Source organism: Sciurus vulgaris (genome assembly GCF_902686455.1).
Source record: "Sciurus vulgaris genome assembly, chromosome: 3".
Classification (NCBI taxonomy): domain Eukaryota; kingdom Metazoa; phylum Chordata; class Mammalia; order Rodentia; family Sciuridae; genus Sciurus; species Sciurus vulgaris.
Window position 1 is genome coordinate 57,136,655 of NC_136463.1, and position 18,749 is coordinate 57,155,403.

Below are 18,749 nucleotides of genomic sequence, written 5' to 3' on the forward strand. Positions count from 1 at the left end.
CTGTATTAATGGTATGTCATGTTTTTCACTGAAAAGTACTTATGTATAAATAAGTATAAGAAAATGATTATTTAGCATATACATTCATTGCCATGAATGGTGATACCAGACAACCACAGATGGTCCACATGGGTGACTGAAAAAGTGACAGCTTCACTTTCTGATAGTTCAATGTACCCCAACTTTGTTTTACACACAAAATTAATCAAAATATTACATAAGCTGGGTGCAGCACATACCTGTAATCCCACCACAACTTGGGAGGCTGAGGCAGAAAGATCCAGATTTAAGAGCAGCCTCAGCAATTTAGCAAGATCCTGTCTCAGTGGGAAAGCACCCCAGGTTCAATCCCCAGTACCAAAAATAATAACAATATTATATGAAATGTCCTTCAAGCTACATGTATAACGTACACATGAACATATGTAAATTTCATGTTTAGACATTGCCAAGATATCTTATTATATGGATGCAAATATTCCAAAATCCAAAAAATTTAACATCCAAACACTTCAAGTCCCCAGGCATTTTGCATAAGGGATACTCAACCTGTATATATTATATCAAATGGTGCTAAGTGCTATAAGGAAGAATAAAGCAGAGTAAAGAAGGAAAGGATTGCCCTGAGTAGGGAAGGAAGACAGTACTTAAGTAGTAGAATGGGCACAAAAGTCCTCTCTCTTAAAAGTCTGTGTAGGCAGAGATTTAAAGGGAAATGAGAACAAGACACATCCTCACACACTTCTGGAAAAATGCAACAAAACATTAGAAAAACTAGGGATAGTAGGAACATACCTAAACACTGTAAAAGCTATCTATGCTAAGTCCATGGCCAATATCATTCCAAAAGGAGAAAAATTGAAACCATTCCCCCTAAAAACTGGAATAAGACAGGGATGACCTCTTTCACCAGTTCTATTCAACATCATCTTTGAAATCCTAGCCAGAGCAATCAGACAGATGAAAGAAATTAAAAGTATATGAATAGGAAAAGAAGAACTCAAACTATCACTATTTGCCAATAGCATGATTCTATATTTAGAGGATCCAATAAATTCCTCCAGAAAACTTCTAGAACTCATAAATAAATTCAGCAAAGCAGGAGGATATAAAATCAATACCCACAAATCAAATGCATTTCTATATGTAAGCGATGAATCCACTGCAAGAGAAATCAGGAAAACTACCCCATTCACAATAGCCTCAACAAAAATAAAATACTTGGGAATCAATCTAACAAAAGAGGTGAAAGACCTCTACAATAAAACTACAGAACACTAAAGAAAGAAACTGAAGAAGACCTTAGAAGATAGAAAAATCTCCCATGCTCTTGGATAGGCAGAATAAATATCGTCAAAATGGCCATACTACCAAAAGTGTTATACAGATTCAATACAATTCCTATTAAAATCCCAATGACATTCCTCATACAAATAGAAATATCAATCATGAAATTCATTTGGAAAAATAAGAGAACCAGAATAGCCAAGGCAATCCTTAGCAAGAAGAGTAAAGCAAGGAGGCATCACACTACCAGAGCGTAAACCATACTACAGAGCAATAGTAACAAAAACAGCATAGTACTGGCACTATGTTCATAAAATAAACATGTAGACCAATGTTATAAAATAGAAGACACAGAGACAAACCTACATAAATACAGTTACACAAAGGTGCCAAAAATATACACTGGAGAAAAGAAAGGCTATTCAAGAAATGGTTCTGGGAAAACTGGAAATCCATATGTAACAAAATGAAATTAAACCTCTATCTCTCACCCTGCACAAAAATCAATTCAAAGTGGATCAAAGACTCAGGCACTAAAACAGAGACCCTGTGCCTAATAGAAGAAAACATAGGCCCAAATCTTCATCATGTCAGCTTAGGACCTGAGTTCCTTAACAAGATTCCTAAAGCACAAGAAGTAAAATTAAGAATCAATAAATGGGATGGATTCAAACTAAAAAGCTTCTTCTCAGCAAAGGAAACAATAATGTGAAGAGAGAGCCTATAGAATGGGAAAAAATCTTTAACAACATACTTCAGATACAGCACTACTCTGCAGGATACATAAAGAACTCAAAAAACAACACCAAAAAACAAATAACCCAGTCAACAAATGGACTAAGGAACTGAACAGAAACTTCATAAAAGAAGAAATACAAATGATCAACAAACATATGAAAAAATGTTCATCATCTCTCGCAATTAGAGAAATGCAAATCAAAACTGCTCTAAGATTTCATCTCACTCTAGTCAGAATGGCAACTATCAAAAATACAAGCAGTAAGTTTTGGAGAGGATGTGGGGGAAAAAAGCACACTCATAAATTGTTGGTGGGACTACAGCTTGGTGTAACCACTTTGGAAAGCAGTGTGCAGATTCCTAAGAAAACTTGTAATGAAACCACCATTAGACCCAGCTATCCCACTTCTTGGTTTATACCCAAAGGACTTAAAATCAGCATACTACAGTGACACAGTTACATCAATATTTACAGCAGCTCAATTCACAACAGCAAAACTATGGAACCAACCTAGATGCTCTTGAACAGTTGAATGGATAAAGAAAATGTGGTACATATACACAATGGAATATTACAGAGCCTTAAAGAATGAAATTACGGCATTTGCAGGTAAATGGATGGAACTGGAGAATATCATGCTAAATGAAATAAGCCAATCCACAAAAAACCAAAGGCCAAATGTTTTCTGTGGTAAGCAGATGCTGATCCACAGTTGAGGGTGGGTAGGGAAGAATGAAGGAACCTTGGATTGCACAGAGGGGAGCGAGGGCAGGGGTAGGGCACTGAGGGGAGAGGTAGGGCAGGTGGGGATGGAAAGGATGGTGGATTGAGACAGACATTATTACCCTATATACATATATGAAAAAAAAAATTAATTTAAAAAAAAATGCAAGATGGTGCAGTTACTTTGGAAAAAAAAAAATTGGGCAGTTCCTCAAAATGATATGCATAAGCCAGGTGCAGTGATACACACCTGTAATCCCAGCTATTTAGGAGGCTGAGATAGGAGGATCACAAAGTTCAAGGTTAGCCTCAACAACTTAATGAGATCCTGTCTCAAAATAAAAAATAAAATGGATGAGAATATAGCTCAGCAGTACAGTGGTAGAATCCCTGGGTTCAATTCACAGAACAACAACAAAAAAAGGAAGGTTAAACACAGAGTGAACATATGACCCAGAAATTCCACTCCTAAGTAATAAACCCAAAAAATGAAAATATGTGCTCACAATAACTTGTAAATAGTTCAAAACAGTATTATTCATAATAATGAAAAAGTAGAAATAACTCAAATGTCCATCAGTTTCACAAGGCCCTATTTCAAAAAAATAAAAAGGGCTAAGGATATAGCTCAGCAGTAGACTGCCCCTGGGTTCAATCCCCAGTATCCCTGATCATACACACACAAAAAAAATTATAGACAGAAAAGTAGACCAGTGGTCACCTATGGCTAGAAGCAGTCAGGGAGAGGTTTATGGGAAATGGGGACCGAGTTTCAATGAGTATAGCATTCCTTTATGGAGTGACAAAAATGTTCCAAACACAGTTAAGAGTATGGACAGCTCATCACTAGTAATAGGAGGGAAGGTAAAGCCACGGGACAGGTAAGTTGGTAAATATGATCGTGGAAGCCTATGGAAATTCCCATCTATCCATTTCTGTCTTCTCCATGAACTAGGTAGTGAGGTCATCAACTAAGAGTGAGAATGCAGAAAAAATAGTAGAGGTTTGGAAAGGGCACAAAATAGTTGTTTAGGAAAGTGGAGACTAACAAGTTTGCTGAGTAACACTAAAGGTCCACTTGTGATGACAATGGCCATGAATTTAAAAAGTGAAACCAGAAAGCAAGGACTCAAGTTTTTCTTCAGTTATATTGAGCTGTGAAGATACAGGAACAAAATAAATAAGAACTGGATTTAACACAGACAGGATATTATCAAGTAAGTGCAAGTAAAAAGCAAAGGAATTGATCACGATGAACCACCGAATTTAAACTGGATATGAAGGTAAGAGAAAACTTAGAAGATAATAAATAAGTTCATTTCTTTCAAATAGTGATAAATTCTAAGAAAGAAACAAAACAGGATAAAATGAAAGCAAATAACTCAAATTAAAGGGGCTACCTTGACAGTGGTCAGGAAAAATTCCTCTGAAATGGTGGCATTTGAGACCTAAATTCAAAAAAGCTCACTTTCCCAGGACTTTCCCAGCAAAGAGTAAAAAAATTAATAAGGAATGGCCTCTGTATGTTCTAGAAATTAGATAAGCCTGAGTGGCTGGAACACAATTAAGACAAGCAGGGAATCCTACGAGACGAGATCAAGAGGTAAGCATGCCATGTACAGTCTCATGCAATGGTAAGTTACTGCAGAGTTTCAAGAATGCTGTAATCTTACTGATATTTAGCTACTGGCTAGAGAACAGGACACTACTAAGCCCTAGGGATACAAGGCAGAAAAGTAAAGCCACTGTCTGTCCTTCAAAGAGCATACAGTTATAGGAAAAATAATCTGGGATTTGCTTGGGAGGGAGCTAAGTTGAAGAGGAATGAAACAAAAATGGCAAAAATGCTCAGGGTGGAATGATTAGAAAAATTATCTATGTCTGAACCCTTCCATAAGATTTTTTTTTCAGTTATAAACAAAAATAAAACAAATCTAAGCCTACTTGTATTACTGTGGAGGAGGGAGGCTATATAAATGAAAGAAACAATGTAATAAACATCTGTTAATCATACATGGTCAGGAACAAGAAAAGAACTAAAAAGATGGGGGTAAGAGCCAAGGCAGCTCATGGAGGAATTCCAAGAGAAGAATAAAGGCCCTGAGGCCAATAAAAAGAAAAAAGAAAGCAAACCCAGGTACTGAAGGATTTTTAAAGGCAGCAAACAGGAACACAACTTTATTTTGGAAAGCTCACTCCAATTGCTTGGTGTGGTGGCTCACACTATAATCCTAGCTACTCAGGATGTCAAGTTTGAAGCCAGTCTGGGCAACTAAGTGATACCAGCCTCAAAATAAAATTCAAAAAATGGCTTGGGATATAGCTCAGAGCTTGCCTAATACGTGTTAGGCCCTGGGTTCAATTCCCAGTACACCAAAAAAGAGAGAAAAAACAAGCAAGCAAGCTCACTCCAACTACTGTGCAGGGAATAAGAAGGGAAGAACAAAGGCAAGGAGATTTTTGCTATAATCTGAGGTAGAAATTGTGCACTGTCCTGGGGTAGTCCCATTTTGAAACTGTTAAGTTTGTGGTACCATGGGAAAATCAAGTTGGTGATTAAGCTTAGATGGACAATGTCTCTCTTCAAGTTCCAAGCCCTTTTACTTACCTTCATTTCTGTTGTCAACTAGACTAGAAATTCTCTTAGGGAAAGACCCACGTCTAATTTATCTACCTAGAGATAAAAACAGTACCTTACATGTAACTGATACTCAATAAATATTTGCTGAATGAAAATCTATGGGGAAGTAGGGGGAATTTGATAGATTGCTTATGAAAAGGTGTGTGAAGAAGAAAGTATTCAGGATGACACTTGAGTTTCCAGCCTACAGAACTGAATAGATGTTAAATCCTGCTCTAATATAGTCCAAAGTATCCTTCTAACCCGTCTTACAAAGCTCTACATGACCTATCTGTTCTCTGCCTACCAATCTCACCAGCCTCTACCCACTCTTACCCTCCACATCTGAGCCTCTGGATAATAACCTTTTTTTTCAATTCTTTCCTACCACAGGGCCTTCCCACGTGAGTCTTTCTCTAAACGAACTGCCCCTCTCATTTTCTTTCTTTACCCAACCCCTACTCATCATTAAGGTCTCATTTTACACTCCAATTCCATTGGAAAATCTCTGCAATTCTCCGGATTAGGTTAGAAGTTCCCTGCTAGGATTCAATTCTCATTGCTTTTCAATGCGTGTTGCTCATCGCCATCGTGTCTGTAAATGGAGAGCCTAGTACAGCCTTAGGTTTTCAGTAAGACCACAATAAATATTTACGCGTTGAATACGTCCGTTAACTCACTGGAAACAAATCACAAAAACAAATATCGCCAGAAGAAAACGGGACTGGAGATCATTCAACGGCTCAGTGACCAGGCCAGGAACTGAATCCATTCCTGTGTGCCTACCAATAGCCCAGCAACAAAAAAAAAATGGGGCCTAATTTTTCCCCTGGAGAAACGGCGGATAAAAGAGAAATACGTGAATCTTGTCCGGAATGATGGTTGGATTTTCTTTCTGCCCTCTTCCCCTCAACCTGCCGACTGCAGCTTCAGTGCAGCATAATCCTGGCCCTCAGGTGCCCGACCAACCTTCCCACAGAGCCGCAAGCACGCGAGCGCAGACTTACCTGGGCCCCGCCCACCGTCCCATGCAACCGCAGTAGGCACATGAGCCCGGGTAAATGTGGGACCGAACGGACTGGGGGATGCACAGGAGCGACGGTGGACCCCGTTCGCGGCTGTAGCAAACCGGAAACGCTCTCCAGCAGCAGCAGACGGAGACGCGGGCCCGAGCTCATCGCCGAGAGACCCCCGGTCCCTCCGGGAGCCCCAGCCGGGGAACCCGCAGAGGGCCCACTGAGAACGGCTGCCGCCATCTTCCCGGGGCTCTAGTGGTGGCGTGGCGCGATGACGCAAACACAACGCGACTGACGCGTCTTGGGAAGGGGGCCTGAGGAGGGGGCTGTGGTCCTGCGCATTGGGTGAATAGAAGGGCTCAAGCTGGTGGGAGCATGCGCAGGGTGGCGGGCCCGGGCGCCTGGGCTGCGGGTGTTTTTACCTCCTGTGGTATTCACCGGTAGCCTATGAGGAAGGCTTGGGGCAGGTTGGAGGCCGCCGGTGGTCCTCAGTTAACACGTGGTCTGGACAAAAGGCGCTTAAGTCTGAAACTTTCCTTTAAACAGTTTCAGACAGCTTCGTTCTGGGATTTGGTAATACCTATCTAAGGAACCGTCCTTGTTTGAAATCACATTTTTTAACTATACTTCCAAGTCCGGAAGTGATACAATATATGTACCTTTGAAAAACAAATAAAACAAATTCAAACTATACGAGGGCATAAAGTATAAAGAAAACCTCGCTTCCCAAGGCACTTTCCAGTAACGTGTGTACTTTCCTAATATTAATCTATGCACAGACACATAAATGGTCTATCTTACAGCAAGAAGTTGGGCACTTGAATTTTTTCATTCATATATCGTGTCTTTAAGCTGCGTAGTATGAATGAAATGGATGCTCCACGATATAATATAGTTCCATTACTGAATTTTTGTCTGCACCCATTTCTCACCAATACTTTATAGTGAACACCCTAATAACCCATTGTATATTGGGTCATGGTTAGATTCAAATCCAAGAGTCATCCTTTTTTCTGCTAGACCTCTATACAATTCTTCCAAGTCCCGGCATTCTGCCTCCAAAATACTTTAACCCAAGAGGGCTATTTTTTTCCATTTCTTCATCTCCAGTGTCACTCTGGTCTAAGTCACCATCTCCCCTCACGTGGCTTCTTATAACCTCTTAGAAAGGTTTATTCATTGCTTTCTGCCTCTCTTTTGCCTTCTAGTCCCTACTCCACACAATCACCAGAGTGAGTTTTCCATATGTATATAAGTTTTTGGAAGATTTTCTTTGTTTTTCTGTTTTCTGGGTCTTTTTTGTTGGGGGGGGGGGGTTGTGCTTGGTACCAGGGATTGAACCCAGGGGGCTTAACCATTGAGTCACATCCCCAGTCCTTTTTGTTTTTGAGACAGGGTCTCACTAAGTTGCTTAGCGCCTTGCTAAGTTGCTAAGGCTGACTTTGAACTCAAGATCCTCCTGCCTCAGCCTCTGGAACTGATAGGATTATAGGTGTGCACCACTGCACCAGGCTCCTGTGTGTATAAGCTTTTGTCACTCCCACCTTAAAGTCCTTCTGTGGCTTTCAAGTGAGATGCTGAGGATATAGCTCAGTTGGTAGATTCTTGGATCTTCAGCACTGCCAAAAAAAAAAAAAAAAAAAAAAATGATGAGAATGAATTCCCTTCTCTCAGGAGTCCATGAGTCTATGAGTATTTATTTGTGTTGCTGTTGTTATTGTTTTGTTGTTTGTTGGCAGTACTGGGATTGAACCCAGGGCGCTCTTCCACTGAGGTACAGCCCTTTTTCATTATTTTCATTTTTGAGACAGAGTCTCATTGAGTTGCCCAGACTGGCCTTGAATTTTGCCTCAGCCTCCCCAGTAGCTGGGATTACAGGGAGGCAACATCATGCCTGGCTAAGCTCAAGAGTCTGAGACCAGCTTTGGCAACATAGAAAGTCTGTTCTAAAAAAAGAAAAAATGCCAGGAGGGATGTTGCTTATATTTACTCCCAGCTATTCAGGAGGCACTGAGGCAGGGGATTCCAACTTTAAGGCCAGACTGAGTGACTTAGTGAGACCCTCTTAAAGTAAAAATAAAAAGGGCTGGTGATGTAGCTCCATGGTAAAGTACCTCTGGATTCAATCCCCAGTACCAAAAAAAAAAAAAAGGCCAAGTGTTGAAAAAAATCTGCTTCGTTTGTTTTCCCTGATCATTAATGAAATACAATAACTTTCCATGTTTAGTAGACATTTATATTCCTTCTTTATTACCTCTTCATGTCCTTTACCTCTTTGGGTTTTGTAGAAATTCTCTGTAGATGTGAGAAATTATTCTGTAATATGCATTGCAAGGAATTTCTACCAACTTGTCCTTTTATTTATTTATTTTTTTAAGTTTCTTTGAGGAGAGTATGGGAAAAGATATAAAAGGAGAAATACCTTATCTCTGTAAGTCCAGAGACATCAGTCATCCTTTATCATCCCTCAAGTCCAGTCTCACTCCAGAAATGACTCCAATATGGCCCTCTTCTCTCTTCCACGCTACCAGCTATCTTTTTCTCTTGACTAGTTTATCTACTTCAATCTTGCCCAATTCTTCCACCCTCCACATTGCCCAGAATTTATCTTCCAAAAAAAGAAATCCCCTCATGTCACTCCTTTTTCTAAAATAATACTAATAATTAAAAAATAAATAAAAACCGGTTCCAGGGAAAGACCTCAGCCCCTTTCTTCACCTACTATACAAAACCCTCCACAACATATTCCAGTTCTCAATTTTCTCTCTCCTGCTATCTAACTCTGTGAACACTTCAGAAAAAGATGTGACTTGCCTTTCTCCCTCTTTGGAATGCCCTTTCTCCACATCTGCCCATCTTTCAGAACCATTGTCCTCAAATGTCCTTCCTATGGACAGTCTTCACTCTCCACCCCCGCGCTGGCCAAGCACTTTTGGTTGTTTTATCTTCTGAGTCATACCTCTATTATAGCATTCCTGGGATCATAATACCTGTGTGTCCTCAAGTATACAAGGAAATCAGGGGCCATGGTAATGTGTGTCCCCATAGTGACTAGCATAAAATAGGGGTGGATGTATGATGGATGAATGAGTGGGTGGATGTTAGCTAGAATGGGTTGGTAGAGGAGGTGGAAGTCAGAGAAATTTTAAAAGGAACCCTGCGAAAACCAAAGACATACACCAGGGGGAGCTGAGACACCGCAATAAGACAGGAAGGCGGGCCAAAGAGGCTTTAAGCTCTGGGATGGGCGGTGCTCACTAAAGCAAGCATCACGCTACTAAGAACCGCTCACGCACAAGTGCATTCCCCAGTCTTCCTTCCCAGACCGTTTGAGTTCATCCCACCTCCCCCACCACCCGCGTCGCCTCCACAGCCACTGAGAAAGCAAACAAAGGGGAGGGGACCCCTGCAGGGCTCCGGCTGCCAAGAGCCAATCAGTGGGCGCTAATATCAGGAAAGGCGGGTGCCTTCGTTTAAAGGAGCCCAATCGGTTTCTAAGGGATTGGGGGTGGGGGGAGAGAAAGGCGGGAAGTGCTGGAGTAGGGATAGCGCGCGCAAGGAGGCTCCCCCAGGGAGGCCGAGGACAGAGGCGTGGGGCGGAGCCAGTCTGCGAGTCTGACTGTGTGGGGAGGGCGGGCAGCGCTGCGGCGCGCGCGATCGGGCTGACGCATCTGGCCCTGGTTCCCCAGGACCTGACGGGAGGGGGAAGAGAAAGAGCCGAGGTTGCGCGTGCGCAGTGGCGCGGGGAGGAGCTGGGACCTGGCAGCGGGCAAGAAGGCTGCTAGCAAGCCGCGAACCCGGCGGGCGGCGGGCGCGCGCACCATGGGCGAGAAACCCGGGACCAGGTAAGGGAGGTGGGGCCACGCGGCGGGGCAAGGGCGGTGGAGGCTCGCCGCGAGTGTCGGCCTGGCCCTCAGACAAGGACCACGGGAGAGAATCCCGGGGCCAGACCCCTGAGTCCCTAGGGGGCAGCCATCCGGGGCCGCACGCCTAGGTCCTCGAGGATAATGGGGATGGGGGGTGCGAAGCGTGCCTGGGCCCCTTCAGAAAGCGAGGCCTTGTAGGGGTGGGACCATTGGGGTTCTCCCGTGCAGACTGCGATGCAGGGGCGGAGGGAGGAGGAGCAGGTGGCCGGCCCCAAGAGGTTGTGTACTGGGATACTGATGCTGGGAGGGGATCCTCCCTAGACTCATGCCTAGCCAATGAAAAGCCTCTTGTCTAATACCCCACAGGCAGTCCGGCTGCCCCCACCTGTCCCAAGGGCCGGGTGGCCCAGCTTCCAAACTTCTGCCTTTCCCTGTGTTGCTAGAAGCAACAGCTTCATATTGAGGGAGTGGATTGCTTAGGGACCCTCTCAGAAATTAGGCCGTATTCCTCTCCTCAGGAATGGGAGAATATCAGCCCTGGGCACAGTATCCACTCCCCGGATGTTTTCTGTGCAATCGAAGCTCCTTCCTTCCACTGACACCCCAAGTTCTCGGTTTTTTGTTTTTTTTGGTTTTTTTTTTTTTTTTTTTTTTTTTTTGGGTCTCTAGCAAAATCCACTTCCTGTTGTGACCAACACCCCAAGGGGGCAGAGGGTGTATGCCTGAGTCCCAGGGGAGTAGGAGCAAAAGAAGAAAAGGTTGGGGCTGTATACCTCAAACCAGAGAGGATCAGGAATGGGGGCTTGGTCACTTGTTCTGCAAAACATCTTATCATTCCCCCCATCCATGGAACGTGAGAATTCAGGTTTCTGAGCATCAAGAGGACTAGTATCTGAGAGAGATAATCAGAGGGAAGACTGACATCTGGATTAGGGGTTAAATACCCCACAGAAAGGGGAAGTCACAAACTTGAGGGAGGCCCCCTGGTTTCCGTTATGTGGTTCATGAAGGGGGACGGGTGGACCCAAGTGGACTGCTGACTTGGCATAATTCCCTCCACCCTCATCTGGGCCATAGGAAATGGAGAGAATAGCAGGAAGTGCAAAGGGGCATCTGCTTCAGCTACTCCCCCACCCCAGACACCTCCCTGGTCCTCCCATACTCTGCCTCCTTGGCCAACTTCACTGTGTGCATGCTTCCACTCCCTAGCCTGGCAAGAGGTTACTGGGTTAGGATCCAAAAGGCAGTTGTCCTGTAGTTGCTCCAGAGCAACTGACCCAGAGCCACACTCCAGTTGGCCAACTGATTGTGGCTGTTGCAGCCCTTTGCCAGGGCTTCCTAGTGGGAGGAAACACTGGGACAGAGGAAAACCAGAAGCTGAGGGCAGGGAGAGCCTGGATGATGCCTTAGCAATCAGCCACCAAATTGGAACATACGGTAGGGTGCTTATTCTAGCTGCCACCATGTCCATGTTTACACTCCTTTATTGTTGGGGATACCTGGGGCCCTCCATACCCTTAGCCATATGACCTTTGAACAGCTTGGTCTTCAGGGAAAAAGGGACAAGGAAGTTATAACAGAAACAGGTGGTGGCAGAATTTCAATTTCTGTTATCTGGGGGCCTTTCTAGGGATTGCTGCTCAGGCAGAGTGGATTGGAAGGTGCTTCAAAGAACAAGCTCACAAGTGGCCAGAGCACTGGGGTCAGACACTTCCCTAACCGCAAGCAATGGTTAGAGTCACAGCTTAGGTTGTTTCAGCATCAGAGTAGAAAGTGTCCTTCAATTTGACAAATTATTGATGCAAGTTACAAAAGATAGTGTTAGCAGTTTGGTGATTAAAAGCAGGGACTAGAAGCTGAACTGCCTCAGTTTGTATGTGAATTCCACCCTTTACTCTCTGTGACCTTAGACAAAATTCTTGATATCTCCATGCCTCAATTTCCTTACCTGTAAAATAAAGATATCAGAACTTCCATCATTGGGTTAAGAGCATTAAATAACATATTTGAAACATTTGGAACAGTGCTGGGCATGAAGTATTCACCCAATAAATGTTAGCCAGCATCATGAATTTCATCATGTGGCTACTACTATACTGGGGATACCTAAATGAACAAGGCTTTGGAACTCACAGTCTAAGGAGACAGAAAGGGCTAACTCTGTTGTGTGCTGTCACACCACAAGTAAAATATGAATAAGATGTGACAGGATTCACCAAAAAGGAGGACTAGGCTAGGGTCTAGGCTGGATCTGCATCCTAAAAGAGGTGATATCTGAGCTAAGTTTTGAAAGATGAATAGGTTTTTAAGCTGCTGAGCTCAGAGATGGGGACAGTTAGTGGTTTATAGAAAATAGCTCCTGTGGTAGAAACCATTTGAGGGGCAAGGGCTAGAGCCATTGCTCTTCCATATACCCCAAATGTTATTGGAGCTGGAGGCCACATGGAAAAATTGTTAGTTCTGACTCAGACACAGCTATAGCTTGCCCATTCAGGTCCCCTCTGGGAAGAGTCTGGATGGTTCCTGGGGCAACCAGTGGTCATTACTGTGGATGGAAGGGGACTAGTAAGGGTGGACCAAGGACACAAGAAGGAGCATTTGCCCTGGCAACTAGCCTCAATGAGCTGACATGTGAGAAATATAAGGAACTTATCAGAAAGTGGGAGGGATGGGGCTGGGCAAAGTCTCCAGCCAGGAATAGGGGTGAGCTTTGCTTCTCAGGCCCAGGAGGGATAAGGTCCTGGTATGGGGGTCCCTGCTGAGTCTGAGGGAGGCAGTGGGGTTTCCCTTTCTGTTTTGTTAGGGTCTTCAAGAAGTCGAGTCCTAACTGCAAGGTGAGTCACCCAAAGTACTTATCCTTTTGACCCTCCCTGGGCCCTGCCAAAGCCCAGCCTGCCCCTAGACAGTCCCCAACACTAGCTCCCCACTTCCTGTGACAGCTAAGAGCTGACTTCCTTTGCCTCCTGAGCCCCTTGCTGCAGAGGCTGCTCAGCCTGAGCCAGCCACAGGGCTGGGTGGGGACAGGCCCAAGTCCTTAAGCAACACCAAAGAAAAAGAGCCAGAAGCAAGCACTGTGCTTGTAACCCTCTCAGGAGCCAACCCAGTGAGCCTGGGGTTGGGAAAAATAGCCCCCAGGCTATGGTCTGTTTATCCCAGAGCACCTTAAGGAGACCTTATGAGCCTTGCACTGTTTAACCGGCTGATCAGGCTGTCCTCCCTGAGGACTCTCCCAAATGCATACACCTACCTGAAAGACACAGGTGAGAAAAAAGAGAGCAGCTAAAAAGCCTAAAAAGTTTGGTTGGATAGTTTGGGAAACCTGCCACCCCGATCTTCCAACATTACTGGGAGAAACTCCTTGAAAGCCCAGCCCAGGCCCAGGACAGGGCAGCCACTTTTGAGGGCTTTGATGCCTTGTCACCATCCTCCCCAATCCTCCCTGTGACCCCTTGACATCCTCAGCTCACCGTGTACTTGGGCAAGCGGGACTTTGTAGATCACCTGGACAAAGTGGATCCTGTAGGTAAGTTTGTCCAGAAGGGGACAGCTTAGCTCCCAAGAGGGGAGGAGGTTCCTAGGCCCAGGAATGGGGAAGAAATCCCTTCAGGAAATAAGCCTATGTGTCCTTTTCCTAGATGGTGTGGTGCTTGTGGATCCTGACTACTTGAAGGACCGCAAAGGTACTAGCCCCAAATCCAAGGGGCCTAAGGGGAGTGGGGGAGGAGAAGAGTGAGATGGGCTGGCATTAGAACGTGCCACAGAAAATGGAGGGCTAAGGCAGAAGCCAGGAGTAGGACTGAAGGAAGTCTTGTGCTGCTATGGAAGGAGCTATGGCTCTTAGGTACTGGTGTGGGTTTGGGGAAAGGGGTACTCCTGACCACCCCACCTTGCCCTCCCTTGCCAGTGTTTGTGACCCTCACCTGCGCCTTCCGCTATGGCCGCGAAGACCTGGATGTGCTGGGCTTGTCCTTCCGCAAAGACCTGTTCATCGCCACCTACCAGGCCTTCCCCCCAATGCCCAACCCACCCCGGCCCCCCACCCGCCTGCAGGACCGGCTGCTGAGGAAGCTGGGCCAGCATGCCCACCCCTTTTTTTTCACAGTGAGGATGCCCCCCGACCCTCTGCTGGGCAAGGGGTCTGGGACCATGTTGGGACAAAAGGGGTGAGGCATCTATTACAAGTAAGGCAGGTGCCCTAAATTCACCATCCTTCAAGGAAGTAACTTCCTCTGTGGTTTAACCATTCCCCACTTCCTGGAGCCCCACAAAGCCTTATTACCCTGGGACCTCTTTCTTCTTCCTTTCTCATCCCCAGGTGCCCTTTGTCCAGCAGTTTAAATTGAGATTGGGAGGAAAATATGGGGCTTTCTGGAGGGACTGAAGTTTCCCTTTTTCCTCTGCCACAGATACCCCAGAATCTACCCTGCTCTGTCACACTGCAGCCAGGACCAGAGGACACAGGGAAGGTATGGAAGGAATGGCTGTGAGGACACATGAGCAAAACAAAATTGAGCAAGAACCCAGAGTACAACTGAGCAAAGGGTGAATGGCAGGGGTGGACAGGGAGGTACCCCCCAGCCCATAGGTACGTTAGAGGCGGATAGTCACTGCACATATGACACTGCCTCCTGCTCTTGACCTGCATGTATGTGGATACAGGGGTTCCCCATGCATTACCATGAACAAGCCTCTAGGTGCCAGGCTGCAGTGAGGCAGCATAGGGAAAATAGTCCCTACACTCCTCATAGTGATGGGGAAAGAGTCCCTGCCCAAGACAAGAGAAGCATGGAGGAAGGAAGGGGAGTGGTGGAGGTAAGCACAGGAGTCTTGGGTAAGATACAGCCTTTCCTTCCCCCTCCCAAGGCCTGCGGGGTAGACTTTGAGATTCGAGCCTTCTGTGCCAAATCACTAGAAGAGAAAAGCCACAAAAGGTGAGGGAAGCAAGCTCCTCTGTGGTTTTAACTATTCCTTTCCCACTTCCTGGAGCCCCAGGCCCCTGTGGGATGTGAGAGGGAGGTTTGGGTGTCTAGGGATTGATCCCTTTCCTTCTCCCCACAACCCCAGGAACTCTGTGCGACTGGTGATCCGAAAGGTGCAGTTTGCCCCAGAGAAACCCGGCCCACAGCCCTCAGCTGAAACTACACGCCACTTCCTCATGTCTGACAGGTCCCTGCACCTTGAGGCTTCCCTGGACAAGGAGGTGGGGTGCTAGAGAGTGATGCAAGTATCCGAAAGGCAGAACAGACCCTGGGGGCAGGGGTGAAGCCACAGCAGAATGGTGTTTTTAAACACAGTTACCTCTGCTGGGTGTGGAGTTGCTACGGGTTAGGACTCAGGGGAGGGAGCACACCAAGAAGGGGACCAGTCAAAAACAAGCACAATTCATGTGACAACGCCCCCTCCCTTCAAAAGCTGTACTACCATGGGGAGCCCCTCAATGTCAATGTCCACGTCACCAACAACTCTACCAAGACCGTCAAGAAGATCAGAGTCTCTGGTAGGTGGTGGGGTTGGAAGGGGAATCTTGTGGGAGGGAGTCCCTGCAAAGTGTCTTCTGTTATGATTTCAGTCCAGGCCATAACTGAGTGTGGGAGACCTACCAGGGCACAGTGAATTTAAAGAATGATATCCGGGCCTCTGTGTTTGCTGCAGAGAGGGCCATGTGTTAGGGGTAGGAGGTAGGGGTGTGCTGGGGTTTGGGATCCACACCACATAGTCTGGAGTGGTGGTGCAGTAGTAGGTCTGCACTCCATCCAGAGCTGCTCCACTCCTGCCCCACAGTGAGACAATATGCCGACATCTGCCTCTTCAGCACTGCCCAGTACAAGTGCCCCGTGGCTCAACTTGAACAAGAGTAAGTATCACAGCAGGCCTGGGGGGGTCCCAATCTTAGAGGAGTAGGCCCAGGGGAATATGAGGTATAAGGCAGAACTTTTCCTGAACATCTCACTTCTAAGGGTGTTCCTTCCAGTTAGGTGCCTACGAATTGTTAATTTCCTTGAGCAGGTTGAGCCAAAACCTACCCCTTGTAACATGTGCCCAAAGGGACAGAAAAGGAGATGCTGCTTGGGGGTGGTAGGCTGCCCTGTCATCCAGCCCAGCCTAAGTGTTTTGTCCGTTTGTTTCCCCAAGTGACCAGGTATCTCCCAGTTCCACGTTCTGTAAGGTGTACACCATAACCCCACTGCTCAGTGACAACCGGGAGAAGCGTGGTCTTGCCCTGGATGGGAAGCTCAAGCATGAGGACACCAACCTGGCTTCCAGCACCATGTGAGGCGGGGCTGAGGGCCTGTGGAGTAGGAGACAGACTTTCTGTTCTGTCCTGGTTGTGTGTCAGGCTCTGTCCTAGATGCCAAGAAGGTATCAGTGAACAGGAGACCAAAATTTTAAAAAATGTTTGTTTTCCTAGGAGAGGACAGATGATCAGATAGTTTTATATATATATATATTGTGTTAAGGGACAAGTGTTAAGGAGGAAAAGCAAGCAGAGACTGGAAATATAGAAAGGGGCAGGTTTACACTGATTTTAAATAGGGTAGCCAGAGGTGAAGGCTGAGGAAGGAGGTGTTGCAAATATGCAGACCAAGTGTTGTAGGCAGAAAGAACTGCAAGCCCTAAGACCTCAGAAATGGATAGGCCCAGTGTGTCTAAGGAATTATTAGGTGCCCTGTGCCCTTGGGCAAGAGCAGCCCCATTGGTCCAGAGCTTCACAAAGGGCTGGATCAAACCCCAGCTGGCCACTTTGCACTGGGTACACATTGCATGCAGCAGGCCTGGGGGCCAGCAGAGTGAGAAAGAACCACAGGAGAAGAGGTGAGGCAAACAGGATCTATAAGGCTCTCGAGTTAGAAAGACTGAGCTATTACTGCCAGAGACGAGGGTCCAGGAAGGTTCTGAGTAGGGTAATACCGTGGTATCCTTTGCCAATGTTGCTGGAGCCTCGGGGTATAGTGTGAGTTTGTAGCCCACCTCAGAATTCTGATGGAAGCTACAGGGTTGTGCTAGGTAACAAGGCAATGGGCCACCTGATCCAACATCTCCCCATAATTGCAGCGTGAAGGAGGGTGCCAACAAGGAGGTGCTGGGAATCCTGGTGTCCTACAGGGTCAAGGTGAAGCTGGTAGTGTCTCGAGGCGGGTGAGTATGGTAGATCCTGATAGGGGTCACAGTGGTCGTCTCTGGTTCCACATCGTTGTGTCCTCTTCATGCATTCTCTCCCCTTCCCCCCAGGGATGTCTCCGTGGAGCTGCCTTTTGTTCTTATGCACCCCAAGCCCCATGACCACATCACCCTCCCCAGACCTCAGTCAGGTGAGGCACTCTGTCCACCTTGCACCCCCTGCAGGGAAGGCCTAAAACAGATCAGTGGAGTACCCACTGATCCAGCACCCACTCACCCACCCACCCACTCTTCTCCCCTCAGCTGCTCCTGAAACAGATGTCCCTGTGGATACCAACCTCTTGAATTTGATACCAAGTAAGAAACCCACAGCCATACCGTCCTACTTTGACCTTCTTTGCAGATTCCCATAATGTCCAAATCCACCCTCATACCTCCTGGGGTTATTTGTTTTCTCCTGGGGAAAAGGGTGGTTGAATATAACTTAGCCTTGTAGGGCTCCCTATTTCTTTCATTTTCCATCCCTTGCAAATCCTTCTGGTTCCATTGTTGCTCCAACACCTCTGCCCCTGGGAGGGGGTGAGGAACAGAGGAGGAGACAGAAAGAAGGGTCAGAAACCTTCACCTCATCCTTCTCCTTTCTACCTTTAAGCTATGCCACAGATGATGACATTGTGTTTGAGGATTTTGCCCGGCTTCGGCTGAAAGGGATGAAGGACGACGATTATGACGACCAATTCTGCTAGGAAGGGGGAAGAAGGGAGTGGATGGTGCTGGGAGAGGTAGGGGCAGGACCAAGATCCCCACTATCTTGGGGGCTGGAGGTGTCCCTGCTTCTTTTCCTTCCCCACCATCCAGCAGTTTCTTCAACCAACCCCTTTTCTCATTACCCCAGATACACACTGGACCCATCATTTGTTGAAAGTGGGCATTAATCTTTTGACTACAGCTCCACTTCCCTAGTCACCTAATGGGTAGCAAGCTGTGTTCATACCTAAATTGTTTGGAGGGGGACACTGAAAATGAGTGAGAGTAAGGAAAGGGAAAGAAAGAATTCTCATATTCAACTTCACACCAACATACCTGCCCCCCTCCATCCACTGCCTGCCTCCCATTCCTCCAAGATGAGACCCTGTGGAGGCAAAACTGTTTGTTTCTGAGCATAAACATGAAAATAAACCTTTTAATAGGCATGAGTGTGTGTGTTTTCCCTGTAGTATTCAGTGTGTAGTATACATGTCCACAATTCTTTTCTGCACCCTCAGGGTACTTGACACAAGGCTATCAATAAATGTTTATTGAATGATTGTGTGTGCCCGTAGCAAAGGCAAAGTAAACACCGAATCTTGATTTGGTCACTTCACACACAAGGGTACAGT

At 46.1% G+C, this 18,749-nt stretch overlaps 2 protein-coding genes across 3 annotated transcripts in view; one reads left to right on the forward strand and one right to left on the reverse strand.

Annotated features, from left to right (window-relative positions):
• PELP1 (proline, glutamate and leucine rich protein 1) overlaps window positions 1-6,944 on the reverse strand; it is a 30,301-nt gene extending 23,357 nt beyond the window's left edge. Inside the window, exon 1 of one of the 2 annotated variants that reach the window (XM_079131190.1) lies at window positions 6,808-6,944. Coding sequence is in view for 1 of the 2 variants with exons in the window: in XM_079131189.1 (XP_078987315.1) it covers window positions 6,377-6,625 (249 nt within the window). In the remaining variant the exon portion in view is untranslated. Of the gene's footprint in view, window positions 1-6,376; window positions 6,726-6,807 lie in introns of those variants that run through there. The other variant, XM_079131189.1, reaches the window with a different exon arrangement.
• Window positions 6,945-9,942: 2,998 nt separating this feature from the next.
• ARRB2 (arrestin beta 2) lies at window positions 9,943-18,563 on the forward strand. The gene is given in 16 exon segments (XM_079132955.1): window positions 9,943-10,230; window positions 13,055-13,085; window positions 13,714-13,774; window positions 13,887-13,931; window positions 14,156-14,352; window positions 14,658-14,717; window positions 15,115-15,182; window positions 15,316-15,451; window positions 15,664-15,748; window positions 16,033-16,105; window positions 16,384-16,521; window positions 17,305-17,388; window positions 17,482-17,561; window positions 17,674-17,709; window positions 17,712-17,727; window positions 18,023-18,563. Coding segments are annotated over 16 exon segments (1,227 nt in total). The 5' UTR covers window positions 9,943-10,207; the 3' UTR covers window positions 18,117-18,563.
• Window positions 18,564-18,749: the final 186 nt, after the last annotated feature.